The 23517-nt window shown below is 40.2% G+C and overlaps 1 protein-coding gene across 1 annotated transcript in view; it reads left to right on the top strand.

Moving 5' to 3' along the window:
* Window positions 1-23517, top strand: part of TGFBR3 (transforming growth factor beta receptor 3) — a 111154-nt gene that overhangs the window by 72926 nt on the left and 14711 nt on the right. The window contains exons 5-13 of the mRNA XM_064455490.1: window positions 4872-5040; window positions 7358-7505; window positions 12314-12503; window positions 13726-14051; window positions 14944-15093; window positions 16893-17024; window positions 17283-17453; window positions 20164-20463; window positions 21317-21437. Of these exons, the coding sequence (XP_064311560.1) occupies window positions 4872-5040; window positions 7358-7505; window positions 12314-12503; window positions 13726-14051; window positions 14944-15093; window positions 16893-17024; window positions 17283-17453; window positions 20164-20463; window positions 21317-21437 (1707 nt within the window). The remainder of the gene's footprint in view (window positions 1-4871; window positions 5041-7357; window positions 7506-12313; window positions 12504-13725; window positions 14052-14943; window positions 15094-16892; window positions 17025-17282; window positions 17454-20163; window positions 20464-21316; window positions 21438-23517) is intronic.

Genomic DNA, 23517 nt, shown 5'->3' with positions numbered 1-23517 from the left:
GCCTGCAATTCACTCTTGTGGGATTTCTTGGTGGGGGGTTGGGGGGGTTTGTTGAGGGGGGGTTTGGTGTTTTGTTGTGTTTTGTTCTCTGAAGATGTCATCCAAGTTCAGGCTAAAGCAAACATCCAGGTTTAGGCTAAATCAAAAGCAACAAGAATAAAGGCTGATAAAACTGATCTGGAACTGATTTGCATTGCAGCTAGTGGTCCAGATATTTTGAAACTAATTGTCTCAATTAGTGATGGGAAAAGTAGACATCAATAGAACATTTTATCAACCTCCAACAAGTACTGGTGGGCTCAGCATTTACTAGCACCAGCAGCCTAACTTAGTAGTACTTCAGCAATATTTCTAGAGAAAATTCTGCATAGCTGAACTACTTGGCTACAAAAAAATGCCAGAAACCTTCTGTGGAGAAAACATTCTTTCCTAACCACCTGTATCTGATCATTTGATTTCCTTAAGCATGAGGCTTGCCCCCCAAAATCGGAACATGCCTGTGTTGGTTTTATCCAAATCCTGCCAAATTTGTACAGGATTCCCCTGCGTGATTTTTGTTCTACTTGGCACTAGTCTTGGATTTTAATGCCAGGAAATCATTCAGAAATATATTTATTAGCTTATTAAAGTGCTCTTGGAACTTATACACGGGAGTAGTGGTCTCTGCGTTGCAGAGGTGAACGTTTAATTAGATATGTCAAAAAACAGATAAAATTTTTTTGTTGATTTGCATGTCTCCAGTCAAACGAAGCAGCTAAATAGGAGAGCTTTGCATCATCTTTAGAACGTGTTAAAACACAATTTAATTAGGAGCAAGTACACAAAATGGAACTTGGCAGGCAACCAAAACAGACAGTTTCTGAGAAGGCTCCTACAAACTTGCTCAGCTGTAACCATATTTGATCTTGATTTAAATTCTTGGCAGAAGAATGAATGTGTGTGTATGTGTGGGGGTTATGCATGTGTTCAGGGGTGGGGAGAGGGTCAGTTCTTGAACCGCAGCAGTTGTGCGAGGAGTTCTATGGAAACCACGTGGGGCGTGGACCTGGTCTGCTTCTCTGCAGAGTGAACAATGGAACCAGTGAATTCCACAAACCACAGTGTATGCGGATGGACGTTTCAGGCTTTTCATACAAAACTCACACTCCTCAAGCGCTTTAGTCAGGTACCCTCAGCTGCCAGTCTGTGAATCACAGCTAGTATTACTTATAATCTATAAGTGGTCATATGAAGTAGTTCCTTGCTATGTGACTGATACAGAATCTAATGGCAGTGTTCATGTAATTGTCTACATTTCAGCTTCACTCAAGTTAAAAAAATCTGAAAGCAGATGTAACATTTTTAGAACTTGAAGATGTAGCTGAATGCAGCAAACAGCAAATGCAAGCCAGAGGACAAAAAGATCCAAAGAAGGGTGATCTTCCATAGAATAAAACCGCTTCTAATGCCGTGGGTCTCTGAAATCACTTTTGAAGCTGCAAATGAAAGGCAGCTGAGCGAGCTAGCAAACTGGGTCAGGGCCAAGTGCATCTGAATCCTGTCAATTTGAAAGAGTAGCCGATCAAATACTGCAGGGATGGTGACCACAGTGAGAACTTAAAGGGGCCAGAATAAGGGTTTGGAGGAAGTGGGCACAAGAAGCAGCGTTCTTGTTCTTGCTTTGATTTCTGTAGTGAAGGAGATGGCAAAGCCATTGCCGTGATAATCGTTGTCAGATTCTAGAAAGCAGGACTGCTCATGGTGAAAAGTGATCTTAGCACACATTTTTAGCAGAAGTCAGTTTAATTCCTTATGCTTCAGTAAGATACGGTTGTACAAGTCAGGAAGACTTATCAGCTAGCTAAATGTTACCTAACGCATCCAGTACTGCCAGTGTAAATCCAGGGCAGATGTGCTAGCCTGGAGGGGGACTAATTTCAACACATTTCTTAGCTAAAGAAGGAAAAAAAAGTCAACTGTAATAATAACTAAGCTGGAAAAATGTAAGTCTGTTTACAGATGGTAACCCTCTGCTCCTGTCCTGGCAGAAGCTGAAGCTTTAGTCCTGACTCTGGATTTGCACCCTATACACACCAGTGCATGTGTCCTGCACACCGGACTTGCTTGGTTTAATACTTGTAGGTGATTGTGTTGTGTCAGGCTTTAGCTGTGTGTCCTGCTCGTTTCTGCCCTCCCTCCAGAGACCGCTGCAGCCTTTTCCCTGCTCACGTTTATACCCTGCCATTAAATGTCAGTCGATGTTCTGATCTCCACTGTGCTAAGGGCTAGTGAATTTCAAAATACACAGGAAAAAGCCGTGCCGTCAGAGTGGCTGAGGAAAATCCCAAAGGCCTTGCTTATCCCCAGCTCAGACTTAGAAAGGCAAGCTCTGCTTGGATGGGATTTTTATTCCTGAATCAAACTGTTGCTGCCCAGGATGCCAGTCTTGGAGGGTGACACCTGATTAACGGTACTCATTTTCATAAAAACCTCCTCACAATTTTGAGCTGGGATACTCAACCTTTATCCAATTCAGCCAAGAACCTGTGGATGACACCCAGTTTGTGCAGAAGAGAGCAGACAGTGTCTGTCCTCATCTGTAAAATGGAGGTGCTGCCCACAGAAACTACAGATCCCAGCGTGCAGCCCTCCCATCTGCATCCGAGCATCCTGGCACAAGCCGGAGGGGAAGGCGGCTGCCAGCTGCTGCGCACAGCTCCACCATGTGCCTTCTGGCAAGCGGGGCCCCACGACACCCGGGCGTGCTGGCCAGAGACCCTCCACTGAGGGTATTACAAGCAAACCTCACGTCTGATTCCATATTGGGAGTCTGCAGAGATTAGAGAGGCACAGGGTCCATAAATTGACTGTTTGCTGGCTGGTTTAGTAAGGTTTTTAATTGATTGCAGGCACCTGCAGTCCCTTTCCAAAGTAAGTAGACAGCCCTGAAACTAAAAAAGTCAAGTAGTGTAGCGAGCAAAGAAAGACAAAATGGATCCCCTTTCCTTTTCTTTTCTAGCCCAGATCTCGGTAACTGGCAGCGATGAGAATAAATACATTTTGGTGAAGGGGGGAAGTAAATGTGTACGTCACGTAGCCAGTGACAGAGTTAAAATTTGCTGCAGAAGAAAAGTGTGCTATCGAGCGGAGGCCCAGGCTGGGGAGCCTCCGCGCTGGCGGTGGCGAGAGCGGTGGTTCCTGAGAGCTCCAGAGACATTTAATGGAAGTGCCAGGAGCAGGAACCAAGTTCTTTGCAATGGCAAACGCTAGCACGTGTGGTAATTATCCACACACTACTCAGAGGCTGTTATTTTATGGCTTGAATTGTGTTGTATGGCAGCTGAGAAGCAAATAACTAGTATCTCTGTATATATCTGTATATATATGTGTGTATATATATATATCTCTCTGTGTGTGTATATATATATATAAATTCAAGCTCAGCGTAGACCATTTGGGATCATTTTCCATTCTCTGCTGTTGTGGGAGGAGCTGGCAGAACTGCAGCTGCATTCAAAGCTAATCTGGCAGGGCACATACCAGATGTTAGAGGAGTGCTTTGCTTGGGCAGTATGAATAGTTACAGCCTCATACAGCTTTCATAGATTCTGTAGGGAAGACACACAAAGTAGTCTTTGAATATTAACCTTGCTAAGATCAGGAGAAGAAACTCCCCTAATTGTTTCTGCAGTGGCCTGGGTCACAGGAGCCTCTGGTCTCCCTGCAAAGTTGCGTTCCAGACACAAATGTGCTTCAAGGGTGACATTTCAGCTCTTATTTAGGGAGCAAGTACTAAGAGCGGTCTCAGCTCAGCTTTTAAGAGTTCGTCCACAGTTTTGCATGCATAATGCATTATATTTGATTTTTTTCTTTTTTTCTATCTTGCTACTGATCTTAATAGGAAAGCCTTCTTTGTAAAGCAAAGGTCAAAGAGCCAGCCGCTTGGAGTTATATTCTACAGGACTTTGTGTCTTTGAACGTGATACTTAGTCCTTCTGTGTATTATGACAATTCATATGTAAAGCTATCTCAGAAATACAGAGTGTTCCTATTTTTCAATGGAAATACTGCTTCCTGGAGTACAGCAACGTAGGCTGTGCATGAGATCTTCATACCAAGAGACTATTTTTTATATTTTGCATTGTACACTAGTTAATGCTCGTGATCAGCTAGGCAGTTAAAACCAAAAGAGAGGTTGAATAGCTACTCTAGAATTTCTTCATTTCAGTGATGGATTTTATGGTCAGACTTCCTTAATATCAACAACTGATTTCATCCATTTCTTGCTATATTCAATTTTCCGTGCACAAGAGAACTGCAGTATTTCTAGACAACACTGACTCTGACTACACAATATATAGGAAAATATATTGAGTAAGGAAATGGAAAACACTTTGTGATCTTTTAAATACGGTAAGTTTAGAATAACAAGAATAAAACATTTTCTAAAGAGAGAAGAAATTGATCACAGAAGTTTTCTGTGAGTTAATTTCAAAAGAAAGACATCGGGTGTTTTTAAAGGTGCGAGGAACAAATATGTTTTATTCATTTTGCTCACGTTTTGCTTCAGTATTGCTTTCAGATTTCTCCTTGTAGGGATTTTCTTCCATTAAATATTTAAATCCCTAAATAGAAACTGTGCAGTACAGAAGTATGTATTTTACATCAGAGCATCAGAGATGTGCTGTGTTATTGCAAGAGATCTCCCTTTCAATATTACATTGATTTGTCATAAGCGCTTGTGATAGATAATAGAAATACCTTTTGGCATAAAGACCTATGTCGTAAAGTACAGCGCCGCAGTGAAGTAGATGCGGTACATACATGCATGTAAGATGATATCTATGGGTAAAGGTGTGTATGCTTTCTTTTTTTTTTTCCCTTTCCTCCAGATCAAGTTTTTCCTCCCTCATGCAACATAGAAAAGAATTTTCTTTCTTTAAATTACCTTGCGGGATACCTACAACCAAAAACAGCGGAGGGGTGCCTTATGTCTAACTTAGTCCAAGAAAGAGAAGTTCACATCATTGAACTAATCACTCCAAATTCCAATCCATACAGGTAAAGTATTGTTTAAATAGAATGAATCTGTTTGAAATGACAGCTAAAGATTTCATCTGTCTATTAATAATCAAATTAAAGCAGCCATTTTGTGCTTACAAGAAGAGCTGGGTCCTTAGTACTTTGCCTTAAATAAAAATTAGTTCTGCAGTATGTAAAGATGTTGGATTCAGTTTCATGATCCCAGGATTTTCCTGGACAAGACTGCATATCCATTTTTGTGACTGTATCCTGCCCTGCTTCTTAATCAATCTTTCAAGAATAAGGGCATATGAATAATGGCAGCACCCGACAGACAGGGTTTAAGATAGGACCACTGTATGAGGAGGTGAGAGAGAGGTTAAAAGTAGTCTAGACCCGTCACAGGTAGGGATGACTGGCAGCAAAGCCCAGGGCAGTGGCTCCTGAGCAGTGGTCCAGAGGTCACAAGTGATCTGCCGCCCACAGTAATTGTTCCACAGTTGGTCTGCAGAATCGTAACAGTGTTTTCTGTCGAGTCTCCAGTTGAGTTTAAGGGATAATTTTGTAATTGTTCGTAAATGTTAAGGGTTGACGGTGGTCCACTGGCCAGAAAAGTTTATAACTAGTGGTTAGGGAAAACCACTTAATCCTCATAATGTGTTCAGAGTATTATCTAAATTGTCAAAGGTACTGTAAACTTAGGAGGTAAAACATTTAAAACCTTCATCCTTTGCTGGTCTCTCCTAGGTCTTAGTGGGAGCACCTGAATGGGGTTTGCTTCATATAGTCACACCTGAAAAAGCTCTTCATAAGTGCTGAGCAGCGTTGCTAGAACAGAAATTGCTATGAAACTTAGGTGGTTTTCCTTTTCACTAGAAGAAAAGTACAATTTCATCAGAGATGAGGTAGAATTAAAATCCTGCCTGCCTACTGCAGACACTGGATATCCAGCACTGTCCAACTGTGCTCCTCGTGTAGTTACATTTGAGCACATCCCATCCCTAATGAGGAAATCGCACAGGGAGAATTAGAGGTGAGAGGAGGGGTAATTATCTCATTGTGAGGTGGTGAACCCAGAGTGTGAGAATATTCTTGCCTAGCAACCTTGGGGGAGTAAGAAAGTGCAGAGATGTAGTGGAAGTGGAGTAGGTAAGGCCGAATGCGTGTGGCGTGAGTTGCAGCCCCATCCTGAACAGAGCTGTTCTTTAGCATCAACATCATTGTAAGCCCCTTGTCAGTGTTAATGCAATGACAGCCCTGTCTCCAGGCCCTCTGGGCTTTTGGCTTTGCCTGATAGTACGGTAGGAATTTGTTTTTCAGATGATAACACTGCAAAATGTTTAAATGTTTTGTTATTAAAAGTATTAGGTTAAATTCCCCTTGCTTCATTCTTAATTTTTATGAGTTATCCACAGCTATCTTTTCAAAGTTTATATCCACAAACAAACACACAGAAACTGAGCTGGGCGTGTGTAAAACTGCAGGAGGTGAAACAAGGGTCCCAAGATCCGCTAAGTCCCAGTGCAGAACGTTAGTTGAAAGCTGTCGCTTGGGGATGAGCAGATTCTTATGACAGATGGCCCCATAAGATGATCTGAAAGTAAAGGTTTTTCTGTTGAATTAATATTTTGCATGACGAGATGTTATTGATGGGTACAGACCCGTTTGCTCTACTTATTTTACTGAGGTCTTGAAAATTTGGATAGCGTTCATCTATTTTCCAGCAAGCAGTAGGCTGGACATCTGTTTTCTTTTCTTGTCTTTTTAAAGTAAGTATAAATCCAGAAGTATTGGAAACTGAATACAACGACTTAATTCCTCAACACACGCAAGATCCTAAGCAAAGTAATTTACACAATTTAACTGCCTAGGCAGAGACACTCCCCAATATAGTATTTGTGCGCTTTTTTGGTATTAACCCGCTTAATTTGTCTTTTTGGGGTTTTTTTAAGGTATTATTTTGAGCTTTAATACAGTTATAGCCACAGGAAACCAAACCAGCTATATTTAGGCACTGTTGCAGTGAAATAAGAAAATAATATTTATTTTATAAAGCAAACTGCTAGTCATGTAACTAACCTGTTCTAAATAATAGCTGAAATGAGTAGCATGCTTCTTGTAAACAAGAGGCAAAAGTATTATTTTTCTTTAAAAAATATTTGTTTCTATTGTTATGCAAAATCATTTAAGCGTATGTGGAATAACAATCTGTTTTGCACATGTTGTGTTGCCTGGGATAATCTCCAGCATTTTAATCAGCTGGCCAGACAGTGGAAACATGATGGATTGGAAGAAGGTTGATAGCTGAAAATTTCTGGCATTCTGGTCTAACTTTCTCTCTATTTTCCACACACAGTGCTTTCCAGGTGGATATAATCGTTGACATTAAACCATCTCAACCAGGCGCCAAGCTTGTCAGAGATGTCGTACTTATCCTCAAGTGTAAAAAGTCTGTCAATTGGGTTATCAAGTCGCATGATGTCCAGGGAAAGCTGGAAGTGATTGTAAGTTAAGGCACCTTTATTTTTTTGAGAGATACCGTACTGCAAGTGTATAGAATCCATTAAATGTGATATAGTGCTAGACCATATTGATTTCTGAATGTTTTTTCTCTTAGCTGCTCTTTTCTTAAAATTATTACCGCATTTCAAGGAATAAATACAGAAACTGTGTATTTTTTTCTCCTTTACTCTTAATATGTGAGCTATTAAACTGACCAGCACATCACAGAAGCCAGGTGGTTAGTGCAAGTATTTAGGGTCTGTGCCTTTTCGACTTCTGTTGAAGTACCCTAAACACCGAGTTGGATGTTAATCTCCTTTTCTGCTGTTACTTTGGTGAGTGGATCTGCAGGTTCATCTCACAAGTTGGAAAGATGCCTGTGAGTGCAGAATGGATAATCCTAGATACGCGGCACACACCCACGTCCCTTTAGAAGTGGAAACTTTTTTACTCCTTCCACTTGTGGTTGTAGTAGTCTTTAGCCCTCTCCCCTGCCAGTACTTCTGTCCCGAGCAAGGGTTTGGTCAAATTGACCTCACGTCTCCTCAGACCGCAAATAGTAAGTTTTTAAAAAATTAAAACCAGGACCTCTAAAGCTAAACTTTGGAAACTATACTTACGCATAATTGGAGGTTCCGATTCTGAATGATTTTTGGTACAGGCTTTGTGGCTCAACATCATTTGTACTAAGAAAAATGTGGGTTTTTTTCCTTGCTCTGAAATAAATGAATAAATGAAATTGGACTGATCTTGTAGCCTATAAGTGTGTGGCCTATTTCTGTCTTAAGTGATCAGTTAGGAGTACATTGTACAGTTGAGCTGAATGTTTGCACAGGATCACCCAGTGGCCTCCTGATTAACAGTTTTACAGACATTCAGATATTTTTTCAAACTCCAGCTATCTGTTTTTATAACAATTGCCCTTTGCTTAGTAGCTTTCTCCTTTCAATGTGAGCATGGGCAATTCTGACAGGCTCCAAAGGCTGCTTGATCTAAATCTTCTAAGGGGGCAGCTTGATAGGCAGGATTTCACGCTAGATTTTGAGAGTGAGGGATTTAAAAGGAAATAAACTATGGTGTTACTCAGAAAATGGAATGGAAAAATTATCTAGGGTGGATGATGAAACTCCCTTTTGATCTCTGACACATCTTTATCTTACAGGCAGGAAAGGGTGTTCTGGTCATTCTGTAGGTCCTAAATAATCAGCCCTTAAAGAGAAAGGTCAAGGTTAGTTGCCCAGGATTGCCATACTTCTAAGCAGAAGGGCAAAAAACAATGCTTGGCGGCTTCATTCTGGGTTATTACATAAAGTTCACCACTGTATATTTAGGCCTATACGGGTCTACTTTCACAGGATAGAGAATTGTGTGTTATTTCACTTCCTGCTTGGAGATAGCCAAAGTACCATATTTCATATCCATGAAGCTACCTCCGTAGGGACGATGAATTTTCAGGGAGAGGAATTCTAGAGGATTTTAAAATGTCTAAAGTGCTGCACGTGAGTATAAAAAAGCAAGGCTGCTGTTTGTTTTTGAAGTTCTTCTTCATTAATAATTGAAAGTATAAGCAAAAAGTATAAGTGAAAATTCTTTCTGTAACAAGTGGCAGATGATAACATTTTGTTTAGATTACCAAAAAGAGAGAGTAATACCATATATGGAAATGTCAGCATCTAAAAGACTTTGTATATTTATGTTAGGATTTGTGAGTAACTGTTTGCTATTCTGCTTCATTTATCTAGATGCTTCATTTTCTGAATGTGTGTTTGTTCTCTGTATTTAGAGGGGGGTGTAGGAGGGTACTAAACACCCACACGTCATTAAAAAGCCCGTACATCCAGTATTTAGGATCTGTCTGTATCTCTATTAAGCTGAAGGCCTTTCCAAGCCCAAATTTAGACAATGCATAAAAACATTACTAAACAATTAGGTAATGTTTCACAATGTTCTTTTTATTAGTTGAATCAGTTCCATGCACTTCAATTTTCCTAACTTCTTGCCCTCAGTACGAATCAGAATTGTCTTCAGGGGATTGGCAAACCGAGAAGGAAAGGTTAGTGCTAAGCTGCCTCAAACCCAGGACTGTGAGTTATTAAGGTCTAAGTTCATAGACCAAAAAATGAAAAAGGCTTTTTAGCTCATCTAGCTCATCTCCCAGCTTGCTGTGTTTCTTGAAACTCTGAAAGAGGATGGACACAAAACCAAGTAAACCGGCAATGAAATAGTTTAGGTAAAGTAATTGCACATAATACACATGCACTGCTTTCCTCCCAGGCTCTGTTTAGCTCCTGTTTGCAGTCTGTCCCTACACCAACCCCCGTGCAGTGCTTGTGCATTTCTGTGCTTGTGGGCTATCTGCTGTTCACATTGCTTCCTTTGGATTAGGGGCCCTACAAAGCTGTAGGTTGCACAGTGGACAAAGAAATGAAACTGCAGAAAGGTTTGGTTAAATTCTGTTAGCTTCCATTTATCTCAAAGAAAATAAGAGTGTTGAGGGATGAAGAGTGAAAGAGGTGAAATGCATAGGACAAACCTGTGAAGGTTTCAAAAGCTTGGAGGGACTGTTCTTTCATGAGAACAGCTGCCCACCAGTGTCCAAAATGGTCTCTCTCTAGGTTAGTGGGTGACTCTGCCTGGTTTCATACACGGCGTGTGAAGGTGTTGGCAGGGCAGGCAAGTGAAGGAAGGTATGTCTGTTCTTGCAGGTCATTGTGCTCGGTTTTGTTTCACTGAGGTGATGCAGGACTGAACATTTACAGGCTCAGCATGGAGCAGAGAGGTGTAAACAAGCCCTGGAAATGGTCAGGTGCCAGCTAGGACAGTGGAATTCTGAGATAATATTTGTTCAGCTGTCTCCTCATGACAAAAAATGAAAAGTAGAGAAGGAGGTCCAGCAAAGTTGGGGTAGCATGATAATTCCAACCAGTCAAAGCCATGTGATTATTTGAAAATGTGTGATAAATCATGCCCAGATTTGTATCTGTTGAAGAATAAAACACTATTTGATCCAAAACAGTAATAAGGCACTAAAATTAGGATACCTATTGTTTCCTTTCTGCTTCTTATCTTCAGTGGCCTTTGCTAGTCATTGATAACTGCACTGGTAACAGTATCCTCAAGCCAGACACTCCGCAACTAAAATTCCCTTTACCTTCAGTCGCGAAGTTGTGAGTGTTTAAATGATGCAGAACTGGATCATTAGGAAGAAATGAAGGAGGGAGCTAAAGGTAAACTGTGCCATTCCCTCAGGACTCTCTGAGCTTTATTCAGTTCTTGGTTCAAAAGCTCCATTTCTGAGGTCAGGTACAGAAGTGCAACCGAGCTCTGTGACGCTGGGTAGCAGGTCCGTACTACTGCTGTCTAAAAGCAATCTGGGCAAAAGAGATCAGTGCAGTCAATCTTTTCATGTTCTAGAGTGAAAGAGAATTAAGGTTTGTTCACTTTGAGGGAAATCAATGGGGATTTAAAAAAAAAAAAAAACACACCAAAAAAAAAAACAACGAACAACCAAAACTCAAAGCAAACCACAAAGCAGCCAGTATGATGGAGGAGGTAATCAGGCATGGAAATGAAAGTGTGTGTTGTAGAGCATTCAATGGTATCATCTGCATATAGAAAGTGCAATTCAGTCAGTCACATTGCAGGAGTTGCTGAGAAGTGGGTTGTCGTGCCTTTCCTGCTATGAGCACGTTCATCTGGTTTTGTAGTCGATGTGATCGTTATAGTGATAATAGTAGTGTTGTGACTGTAAAAATAAATATATATGTGTTTAGCTTTGTGTGAATATATGTTTAATTTTAAGATGCCGAGCACTTAAAAGCAAGTTAAAGTGTAATACTAGTGAATATTTTCAAACTGCCCCTCTAGCAGCTAGAGATGCTTCTTACATGCCTTTGACTTGCCCATTTGGACAAGAAAATGTTGAAATTTTGCAAAATGTTTACAGTAAAACAAAAGCTAACTGATTGTGTGACTCATCTGTATTCCATGGCCAACCTTGGTGAGCCGTTATTTGTAATTATTTAATAATAAAACTAAGAGGCCGGCAAGTGTAGTTATGAGTTTGCTGTATCAATGTATTTGTGTAAAACTTACTGTTAATGAAATTTTAAATTTTATTTATGTGCAGAAAGTATGTGTCTTTCACGTAGTTTGGCCTTGCATAAACATGCGCACTCTCATTTATCACGCTATTAAGCGTTTAATTCAGTCCTGTTTAACATACTGAATGTTTTGCAGGAGGCACACAACATTTCTAGTATGAAGCTCATTCAGGGAGGCACAGTCTGTCCTGGGTGCCAGCTGACTTTAAAGCATTAGCTGGTATTGGCTCTACTTCATGAGCGTGCTATGTTTTGCCTTTTTCAGTAATGCTCATTTGAACAAAGGTTCTCCCATATGTAGCTTAAGTAACGCTCTGATGAAAAAAGTGAAGGGGGTATTTGAAAAATCAGTTGTCATCTTGAGATCACCTCACCTTTAGAAGTCATTTCAATTCAGTTTTGAAGAAAATACAGCATTGTACAAATGGCTATAAATACATCTTTGTTTCGTTTAGGGATTAACAGTTTCTGACTACCTTGATTTATTGTACTCCAGGCAGAGGCTGGGAGGAAGGGGGGCTTTTCTCCATGTGTGCAGCTGTTCTGTGCCTAAGGTGGCAGAGTTTGGTTTATTTCCCAGGTGCTCTCAGTTTGCCATTACTTAATAGAGTAAAATAGAGTTTAAAAACATGTTCAGTCGGTGTCACTATTCCATTTTAAGTATCCTTAAATGGTAAATCATGAACGAAGTTTTTCTTTGTTTGCAGACATCAAATAGTATTGGTTTTGGAAAGGAAACAGAACGGTCCATGACGATGAGTAAATCAGTGATACCTGATATTCCCTCATCCCATGAAAGTTTGATCAAGTGGGCTTATGAGCATAACTATAGTCCAGTTACTTCCTACACAAAAGCCCCTGTTGCTAACAGATTTCATCTGCAACTTGAAGATATGGGTAAGCTTGAAGATGGACTTATAGCATATAGGAAAAATATATCTTGTATTTCCAGGAATATGATGATTTGAAAGGAGCTCAGTTTTGAAGCTTTGTTGTTGGGGGTTGCACTACTTTCACTGCTTGTCATCAAGAACGCTGGTAATATCTATGAATGCAGGTTAAAAAAAAAAAACAACCTGTGGCTTTTTTATTAGAAAAGCCCAGGAAAATTGTTCTTTCCTGTTATGCTGGTGGAATTAAATGGTTATAGTTTATCCAACTCACAAGCCGTTATAGCTGACCATGCTCAGTGTTGAAGGGAATGGGCTTCAGCAACTGGGTATCTTGTTAGTAAATAAATCCAGCTTTGATATTTTTTTCCCCAAAAGTATAAGCACAGTGTTTCCTTGAGACAATTAAATGAGCATTTAAATTGTTTAGAGACAAAACTGGCTTACCAGAAGTGTCTGAGTGAACAGAATAAATACAACTGTTAAAAAGAATTTAGTTATGTGGCTGAAGTCATTGCTGGTGTAAAGATATCTGGGTCCGCTGAAGCTAGTGGAGTTGCATATGTGTTTTTTCCCTAATTCTAAATTTCAACCACTAAAAATGTTTAGCTGTTTTGATAAAGCTTATGTTCACGTTAATTTTATCAGTTGCACTCATGGGTTACAGATAATTATCTGCCTGAGCCAGATGTTGAGATTTCTGTCCTGAGCAGTCCTGTGTATAAGCCAAGAGACAGTGTTCTCATTTACTCAGTATAAAGTTAACCCTCATTCAACTTCATTCCAGTTATGTAAGGAGTTCCACAAAAGTGGAGCAACTGAATTTGTGATGGGGCAGGTAATGGAAGAATTTCACCCTACCACTTGCACTTGGGCTATTTGAGCAGCGTTAAAATAGTGTATTTGCTGAATGTGATGTTTCTTTTACTTCCGTGGTTGCCTTTTGCATATAATAGGCCCCCTCCTCAAAGCTTACTTTCAAGGCTTAGTGAGACAGATTTCTAGCAGGGACTAAATACACCAAGATTGGATGCCTCGGTAACAACTAAACCCTTAGTGGAGGAATTGTGGATAGTTACCTGGAAAGTACAAAGGTGCTGCTTTGGATGTCCTTCAAAAGCTTCCTTTCTGGATAATGTTTTTTTTTTTTAGTTCTGAATACTTTCAGGAAAAATATTGAATAACTTAATAATCTTTTTTCCTTTTTGTTTTTGTTTTGTTTTTTTTAGAAGAGATGAATGATGAAGAAGACCATTCTCTTCCTCCAGAGTTGACAGAATTGCTTGGTGCTAACCCACTGCCTGCTCCAAAGAATCCTGCATTAAGTGATGGCCTGACTTTTCCTTTTCACATTAACAGAGGAAGACATGACACAGTGGGAGAAGGAATCTTCCCGTCCAGGGGTTCAGTGGATACGCTAATTAACCATGACTTTGAGCATTCCCTCTCAAAACACAAAGAACCAGAAGAGGTTCAGGGCAGTGCTGACGTAGCCCTGTCAATAAAGTGTGATGACAAAGTCATGACAGTAACTGTAGAAAAAGACTCTCTGCAGGTTGGTGTGATCTCTTATTCTCAAATTTGGGCAGGCTTTTTTCGGCAGACCATTTTGTTTCATAGAATCGTTCAGGTTGGAAAAGACCTTTAAGATCATCAGGTCCAACCGTTAACCCAGCACTGCCAAGACCACCACTAAACCATGTCCCTGAGCACCACAGCTACACGTCTTTTAAATACCCCCAGGGATGGTGACTCAACCACTTTCCTGGGCAGCCTGTTCCAATGTTTAATAACCCTTTCAGTGAAGCAATTATTCCTATTTGTATTTTGATGGGGGGAGGGGGGGAAAGCATTCTAAGACCCACAGCCATCACCACCAAACCCCCCAAAAAGTAGTTTGGTGAGGAAACTATACTGCAGATATTCTTTGCCATAACTGAGGGTTACGTTTCCTCTTCCCAACAGTCTGGTAGTTTGTAGAGGGATTTCTCATTAAAGATTTGCAGGGTTGGTTCTGACAAAAAATTACTGTACTCAACCACCAGTCTGCATTTTTAATCTCCAAAGTACAAAGAAGCTGCTTTTGATAGCTGTGTGAGACCTGAATAGATCTGTCCTTATCATCGATCAGCTGACAGGTTGCTTGTGTCCATTTGCATTGTGGAAAAGAGCCTGATACAGACAGCATTTTTAGCTCACTTCAGACCAAACAGTGTCAGCATTATTAATCAGCAGATTAATAATGAACCTGTTGTTTTCTTTGTTCCATGTTACATTTATTCCCTGCCTGTCATGTATAACAGCGTTTTGAGTGACCTTCCCTGGATGTCAGTACAATGAACTTCACTTCCTCCTATCAGCAGTCATGAACAGTATTCTGAGCTGTACTTTAAGCAAGAGCCTAACACAATTGTGTTTCAGCCACTTACAAAGCGCCTTTGTTCCAGGCTAGCGGCTACACAAGGACAGAACTCTCGCTGCTGGATCACTCTTGCAAAGCCAGGATGAATGGTACCCATTTCATTTTGGAGTCTTTGCCGAACAAATGCGGGACTCGGACAGCATATATCTTGAACAAGATTGTTTATTTTAACTCTGTGAGTATTTTACAAAAAGGAGCCGCCTTCTGTGCTGCACATTATAGGGGTACAAGGAACCCATTGTAATTAGCGTTAGTCTTTGCAAAAAGGAGGCATCCTGATCTTTTCCTGTCTAGTTCAAACCTAGTTGCAGCTACAGTCCCGGTATTCAAGGTCGTATGACGGCTGCATGTTCAATGTGCTCCTGCAGTCAGATAGTATCCCAAAGGAAAAAGGAGGAGTTGGAGTTAAGTGCTTTTACAAAACTGTGTGGCTGCACTTTGGGGACCACCTGTACCAGTCTCAGAGAAGTTGTACCAGCTCCCCCGTGCAGCTTTGGTGTGCCCATATGTAACCAGTACTACAGAGCTGTAAGGAGGAATAAGAATGAAGTTTTGTGATTGCACAAAGCAATACTATTTAATTCATATGCTGAATGATTTAAGTGAAATTTTTTGTTCTGAAATTGTGTGTTGAAAAGGCTTTCAAAATGTGAAGGCATTATCTGTGCATGCTCCTCTCAGAATTTGGAGCCATATTTGCTCTCAGTTGACGTACGTGGTGAAGGGACTCTGAGTACTCATATATGAGTGATGATGCTAAGGAGCCTACTGAGGTTCTAAGTGACTGCTTCCAGACTGGCTCAGCTTATGAGCTTGAGTACAGGGCAGCTAATCTGGGTTGGAAAGTAATGACACATTTCTTTTGCTGAGCTTTCCAGTACATAGAAGTAACCTTGGCAAATGACGGAAAGCCTGGGGTCCAACCCAAACACAGCTAAGGCAGCTTGATCTGACCTTGCCTGGTTAAAACCATTCTATACTGGCAAGTCTCTAGCACCTAACTTTAGAAACAGTCCCAAACCAAGACTGTGGATAGAAGCATCTACGAACAGCAGAATAGCACATCTGGAGCTAAATACTGTCGTTGTCCCTATATTCTATTATGTCACAAACTAAAATGGATAGTTGCCTCCTCTCCTTCCTCCATCACGTCTTTTAATAGTCTTGGCTGTTCACTTGAACTCCAAATCATGTATGGTATCTTTCAGAATCTGGGAGCGTTTCTCCTAAGAAATAAACACCGGGCAGTGGTGTCTCAAAGAGTGTATATGTCACTTCTTGGCAGTTGCTCCATGTCCAAGAAAACAAAGGTGAAGTTCTGGAAGGGAGGGGACTAGCTGAGGAGCCGCAGGGCATACAGAAGCAGAGTGCAGAACGTTGGAAAACAAAAATGGGAATTTTCAGGTGAAGAAATGGAGAAGTGTGCAAAGGAGGGGGCAAAAAAAAAGTGGTGGTGGTGGGGAATTCAGTAGAAATTCAGAGAAAAACAAAGAAGACAAAAATAAAGAAAGGGACTTCCTGGTTTGTGGTGTACCTCTCTGGAAAAAAACCATGCAAACGACAGAAGAGAAAATCCTAACACTTTCAGTGATTTATTTTTTTTTGTGAGTTCATTAAAGAAAACTGTAAGTTGCAAAAAATCACTTCAGAAAGCTATTTCTTCTTTCAGTGTTGATTATAGAAGTACCAGAAATAGAATGGAAACGCTGGGGGTGCTCGTTCAGACACAGGCACCCAGACTAGTGTCTCTGTTGGCTCTGAACTCTGGAAACAAACTAAGGGGCGTTCTCTAAATATAACCTACATATCTTGTGCTCAGCACATGGCTGTTTCGGACGTGTTTTAACCATCTGCTTAGCTGGCTCACTTCTTTTGGCCTTTGCATCGTTCTGAAGAGAGAAGAAAATAACAACCGTGAAGAGAGAGTGCTTAGTTATCACCTAATTTTATGCATTTGCAATACCTTTTGTGCAGATTGTCATTCAGCTGTCATCACCAGCCGAAAGCAGCGGCTTTGATGATGATGACATGGAGTCGGGTGATAATGGATTTCCAGGGGATGCTGACGAGGGAGATGTTGCTTTCTCAAGCTGGCCTGCAATAGCGGTATGTTACTCTCGGGTTTGCACCTGACAGTAGAGAAATGCCTATTGTAATAGGCACTTCACATAAATTACATTAGTTGTATAGCAATTAATTAGTCTTTTAACACATTTCTTCTCACTTGTATTTCTTGTGACCCTGTTGACAGTTTGCACTGAGGAGACAGAACGTGGGTGGGCCTGTGTTGTACACTCCAAATTTGTCCTTACCCAGCTACCACTCCTGACTCAGGATGTATTTGTATTGCTTTTTTCATTTCAGTTTAATTGCACGCTGCACCAGCCAGAGGATGACAAAGGCATGTTCTGGCCTCCTGAACCACACATCATCACCAATGTGACCTTCAACATGGAGCTCTACAAAACAGATCTGTTCCTTGCTCCCTCCCAGGGACTGTTCTCTGTTGCTGAGAATGGGCCAGTATATGTAGAGGTAATAAACTCAAACAGGCTTTCAAACTAACAGCAATGTTCTGCAAGGCCGTGCGTCTGAGCCAAATGTATTCTTGTCAGTTGAAAGATTGTGTTGTGCAGTTGCTTTAGGCAGACAAGTAGGTGCTTTGGTGGCTGCAGAGAACAGAAACTGTGGGGTAAGATGCAGGATAATCTTTTGGGTCAAAACCAAAGGATTCCTGCAAAATGGATTAATTTAACTACAAGGTAAATTGGTCATTCTCGCCAAATGTCCTTTTCTATGCAGAACTTAAAGGTGGTCTCTAAGCTCTTGCTCTGAACCAGCATTTCCTGATGAAGACTTCAGGGTTCATTTTATTGGGTAGTATGGCCGAACCTTGTCTGAAAGACGTAGACGTGCCAAAAATGGTCACAAGTGTCTGGCTTCCGTATGCTAGCGTTCTCAGGTCACACAGTTAATACAGATTCTGGTCTCCCTCCAATTCACTTACAAACACCAGTTACAATCCTTTTGAATGCTATCGCACAAGAGATCTAACAGCTTTAGATAAATAGGAACAGCAAAGTGATCGGCCAGGTACCCTCGACTTCCAGTGCGTTTTGGACCTGGTCATATTTCCATCTGTTGTGAAGTTGCTTATGAAATGTGGGGAATTTGAACAGAACTTTCCATTTTTTTTTAAATAACAGTAGACATTAATAAACAGAACATGGGCAATGAAGTAGTATCCCCAGTTTATATCTGAGTAAATCAGAGTGGTGAGCTATGGGGTTATAAGACCAGGAAGATTAGTATACTGACTGAGGCAGTGCTGTGCCGTGTTTCTCTTGCCCAAGTTAGTTCCTCTTTGTGAGCCCTCGTTGCACGTGATAAGCCTCGTGGCCCACTTGACATTGGTGCAGTTTTCTTCATCGTTCTGGTGTGTTGTGTCTGTTCCTCATTCTCTACCTGGTGAAAAGTACTTGAGACAGTTGAAGCAAAAAGAAAGTATGTCACACTTAGTTAAGAATATGTTTATAGAAGACATGTTATTTTTTTCATTTGGATAAAACCGGCTGCTTCTGAGCTGAATCCCCCTGGCTCTAAGCCTTCTGGATTTGTCTGGTTCTGGAGCTGTTTGTTCAGACAGATGTTCTGATTTCTTCATCACCTGCCCTGGCAGAAGCTTTTTTTTCTTCTCCTTCTTGCACAGTGGAAAATCTGTATCAGTTTTGAACTTCTGGACTCCATGTTTAGCTGACAAAGATTTTTTTGTTGTTATTTTTTTGTTGTTGTTGTTTCTGTTTTACTTTTGTTACTAACAAATAGATTCTGGTTTTCTGACCAATAAATTGCTCCAGTCATAATCTGCAAGAGCTGTGTATCTCCCTTTTCCTTCTGTGCCAAAAATGTGTGTGTTTGGTTTTTTTAAAATTTGAATCTTTTGACATTTTTCTTTGTTCTCTACTGTCATTTCCTTATCATATTTTGGCCTCACCTTCCTCCTGTAGTTCTCTTCTTTCCTTGAGATATCATTCATCCTTTTACTTACCTGATGGTGTTTCATGATACTGTAGTATGCCTGTCGTCCTTGCCATAATCTCATTTTTTAACTGATTTACACCATCAGCTTGTTTACCTGTCAGTATCTGTGGCTCAACTTTCTTTCATTAGTCTTTATGGTTTTTAGAAGATGGTCGTTCTTGCTTAGGTGCTTCAGCACATCCCTTTATCTCTAATTTGACTGCTGTTCACATAAGGGAGAGAAAAAACAAATGAGAAGTGCCTTTATTCACTGCACAACTCATAGCATCCAAAATTTCTGTGTAGACCACAGGAAGATTTGGCAGGCTCTTCCTTAAATATACACGCAGCACGTACGGATTAAGTACACATTTAAGGCATGTTTCTTAGAAGAAAATTATTTTTTGTGGAACTGTCTTCATCAGGCAGCGTTAATGGTTAGGCGCAACACTTCTGTTGTTTATTAAGAGCAACATGCTTAATTTGTTACAAATTCCATTTAAATTTTTCTCCTCATTATTCTGTAGCATTTGTTGTCTGCATTCCACTCCAGCTGAACAACATCGGTGCCCTGGAAATTTGCAGTCGTAATTATTTTTCGTAAAAGAATATGAATTTCAGACTTGTAATAAATTAAAAGGATCATTTCACAAGAAATGATGGCTTTTTTGGAGGCTCCCCTGCCCCGCCCCCAGTCCAGGAATGCCACCCACACACAGCCCATGACCTCCTCTCTGCCTCTGCATTCCTCTCCTGGCTGGGGGTGGGTTCTCTGCTGTGTCTGTTGCCTTTTTTTTTTCTTTTTTCTTTTTTTTTTGTCTTTTCATTGACGTTTCAAACAGATACAAAGACATGAATTAGTAATTGACTTCTGTACAGCTCTGTTATGGTCTGTGTGTGGAAGGGCAGTAGCGCCATCTCAGGTGGCAGCCGCAGTCATTAACTACGTGTCTGGTCTGGACTGTTTTTTTTTTTCATCTGCTTTCAGAAAGATAGGGGATTGCTGTATTTGTGCGTGGTTATGCTATTACACAGCTGCTGGTTTTGAAACCAACAGATTTTCTGTCTCTTGGTTTGACAGTCTACCCTTAACATTTAGCCTTCAAAATAATTCAGATTGGAAGTGGCACTGGAAAACTGCTTAAAAAATTGTTGAAAATGTTAATGAAATGTGAACTAAAAATGTCGTTTCTGAGATCTTACCATCTCTTTCTTTTTAATGCAGGTGTCTGTGACTAAAGCTGACAGATCCTTGGGCTTTGCCATTCAAACATGCTTTGTTTCCCAGTCTTCAAATCCAGATAAAATGTCTGACTACACCATTATAGAAAACATTTGTCCTAAAGATGAATCTGTTAAATTCTACAGCACTGAGAAGGTGAACTTCCCGATATCACATGCACAGAAGGACAAAAAAAGATTTAGCTTTGTGTTTAAACCAATGTTCAACATCTCACTGCTCTTTCTTCACTGCGAGTTGACTTTGTGTACAAACAAAGACAAAGATGCTCGAGGACTGCCAAAGGTCAGTAATTTATTAAAGTCTAAACTTATGGTTTAGGTGAAAATAAGATTTTTTTTTATTTCTTTTTTTTTTTAGCTGAACTTTGAAGTGAATAAACGATTTTCTATGGAATTGATGTAATGAACACGATATCTCTAGGTTCAAGATTTTAATAGAGAAGAGTTGTGATGCTATGCATTTTGACTGCATAATTTACAGTTTCTGTTTAAATTTCATTAGGTGTTACACGGGATAAATAGAAATGGCTTTTCATTATGCAAGTGGTTCAGATTTATCTTTGGTATCTGTATCACATCCATATCCAATGCACAAACAATGTTAGCTTTAGTTTCCAAAGACATGAATAATATCAGATAATGCTGCAATCCAGTTGCTTCAAAAGAGAGTTGCCAAATTTTGCTTTATAGCTAATGGAAATGGCTGTAAATCAGTCATTAAAGAACGTGTTCTAAGGATTTGGAATTTATTTTTACTTTGGGGTTTTTGCACAGGCCCCTTGAAATGTATTTTTTAAAGGCGATTTGTCATTGTTGATCAACACCTGTGTTGGTGGCTACTGTTTTGGCTACCAATTTCTTAAAAAACATTTATATTACAAATAATTATTACCATTTAAGTTCAATAGTAAGACACTCATAAAGGTTAGAGGATCCTTAACAAAGGCAAAGCCTGTGTCCTGAAGCACAGCTAAGAATTACCTTTGCCAATACATTACGCAGGGGTTGTATGGAGGTTCTCCTCTTTTTTTGGTAAATAAAATAGGATAAAACTGATAATGAGGCAACTGTGCGGCTGGAGCAGCTGTCCTGGCAGGCGAGTGACTCTCTGACCTCACACTTTTTTGCACCTGCAGTGCATTCCTCCTGATGAAGCTTGTACCTCTCTCAATGTCAATATGATCTTGGCCATGATGCACAACAAGAAAACCTTCACCAAGCCCCTTGTTGTAATAACACATGAAGGAAAACCAGAAGGTATGAACATGAGCTTGGACTGTTCAGTAAAGCTATATATATTCTATTGTGTAACATACAGCCACTTGAATGAGAGAGTACTCCAAGTACGTGGCGTTGTATAACCTTGTGGTGACACTGTGTTTGTAAGATGATATTTGTTTAGATGTCCCCCTTGCAGCAATCATCGTGGCAGTTCATTGCCATTTTTTAACCATCTTTATTGATCTCTGGACATGTAATTTTGCTAGGCATTGAGAAAGGAACACCATACTAAACAACAATACGTGTTTTGTCGTAAGTATGAATATAGCAATAACACTTCCAGCAACTTCTTGTTGCCCAGAGATTAAAGGCAGTGCTCTGCTCCCTGCTGTATGATTTCTTTATTGTGCTTGTAAATATATAGTTAGGAGCAACAACGATGGAATTACGAAGTATTGAGGATGCTAAAGCCTCATAAGTTTGTAAAGCAAAGCTGTGGCCATTGGAAAGACACTCATTAGACTGTTAAACTACTAAGAGCAAAAGATGAGATGCACAAAGGTATGAGATGCACAAAGATTATGTGGTCTTTATGGAAAAAACCACAAGTGTGGCTAGTAACTAGTTGAAGGAGTTGGAAAGGGTAAAGAGCTTTATGAGATAATGCCAAACGGCGTGATGAGAATATACTCTAGCTTAAGAATATGCCCTGTGAGTGATGGGAAAGAGCTGTTTTCCCAGTTTCATGTAATTTGAAAGTTTTTCATAGCGAATCCCTCTGACAACAGCATCAGTCATGTTTTGATGCATTCATAGAAGAAAACGTATGTGCATTATCTTTTCGTTTTGTATTAGCATGGCAGTTTAATCAGAAGCTTCGGTGGCTTCACGTGCACATCAAAATCTTCCAATTGTGTCCAAAGGCTGTTTGAATCTCGGAATGCTTTTTGGGGAGTGTCAAAGGATGGGGATCAGAAGTCGTGTAACCTCCGTTGTGCAGTGCGTGCTTTTCAGTCTTCAAACGATTTAAAGTGCCATACAGCATTGCTAGGGGACATAAGCAACAAATGTTTCTGTTTAGCTCTGCAAGTCAGCTCATGTTTAGGTTTTTTTTTACAAATTTGTTAATACAGATAAAATCCACTATGAAATAAATGCAAGCATAATTATAATTAGGCCTAGCTTAAATAAGTGCAATTAAAACTGCTCTTTGGGCCTGATTCTGCCTTTTTCTTCTTGCAAAGCTCTTTTTTTTTTTTTTTTTTTTCCCCAGTGGTTATTCTATTGGGAATGAGTAAATCCTGCAAGAGAAGTTCAGCTTTCAATAAACAGACTCGTACTTTGAGCTCTCTTGCCCTTCTGATGTGTGGAGCATTGTGCACAGCTCCCATCTCGGGCTCCATTCAGAATGTTGTCTTTGTCAGAGGCACAAGGTCTTAGTGTGCAAAGATGAGCTAAATTTATAAAGATTAGTTACAGGACAATAGCGTGATAGAGTATTTTGTTGCATTGTGGGTGATTTAGTCTAATTGTGGGATGTTTGGTGGAAATCTCCCCAGCGTATCACAGCTTTCAGACATAATACAAAGTGGCACATTAACAACGTAGCTTTGTTGGTATGCAGTTGTTCTGCAGTGAATCAAGCAACCCCTTCTTAAAAGCCAAATGCCCTTGTTGGCCAATACATGAACCTAAGACAGGGAGAAGAAATCATACCGCATTACTGAACAGGAGAGTTGACGTCTCAGAGGCAGCGTTCTTCGTTTTCTTTCATGTGAACAGGCCAGCTTTCATTGTTGTAAACCATGTTATGTGAGTTACTGCCGTTGGATCTGCTCTCCAAGCCAAACGTAGCAGTCACGCGCTTGATGTTTCAAAAGTTGGAACAAACTGGTCATTGCAAAGGTGTCATCCTTTTTTCTTCCAACATAAGCTGATGACTGTCACTGACCGTAATAGAAATCACAGCCATATGTCTAAATGAGAATAACTCTTCCTCCCCTCCTAATTTTGTTAGTTATTTACAGGCTTTGTTGCTTACATTATTGCAGTAGATCCCAATGGAAGGTGTCTAAAACATCACTTCATGTCACATTCTTTTCCTTTGCATTCCAGC

Source organism: Phalacrocorax carbo, chromosome 6 (assembly GCF_963921805.1).
Source record: "Phalacrocorax carbo chromosome 6, bPhaCar2.1, whole genome shotgun sequence".
Lineage (NCBI taxonomy): Eukaryota > Metazoa > Chordata > Aves > Suliformes > Phalacrocoracidae > Phalacrocorax > Phalacrocorax carbo.
The sequence above is the reverse complement of the archived record's forward strand: the minus strand, read 5'-3'. Positions and strand labels throughout refer to the sequence as shown.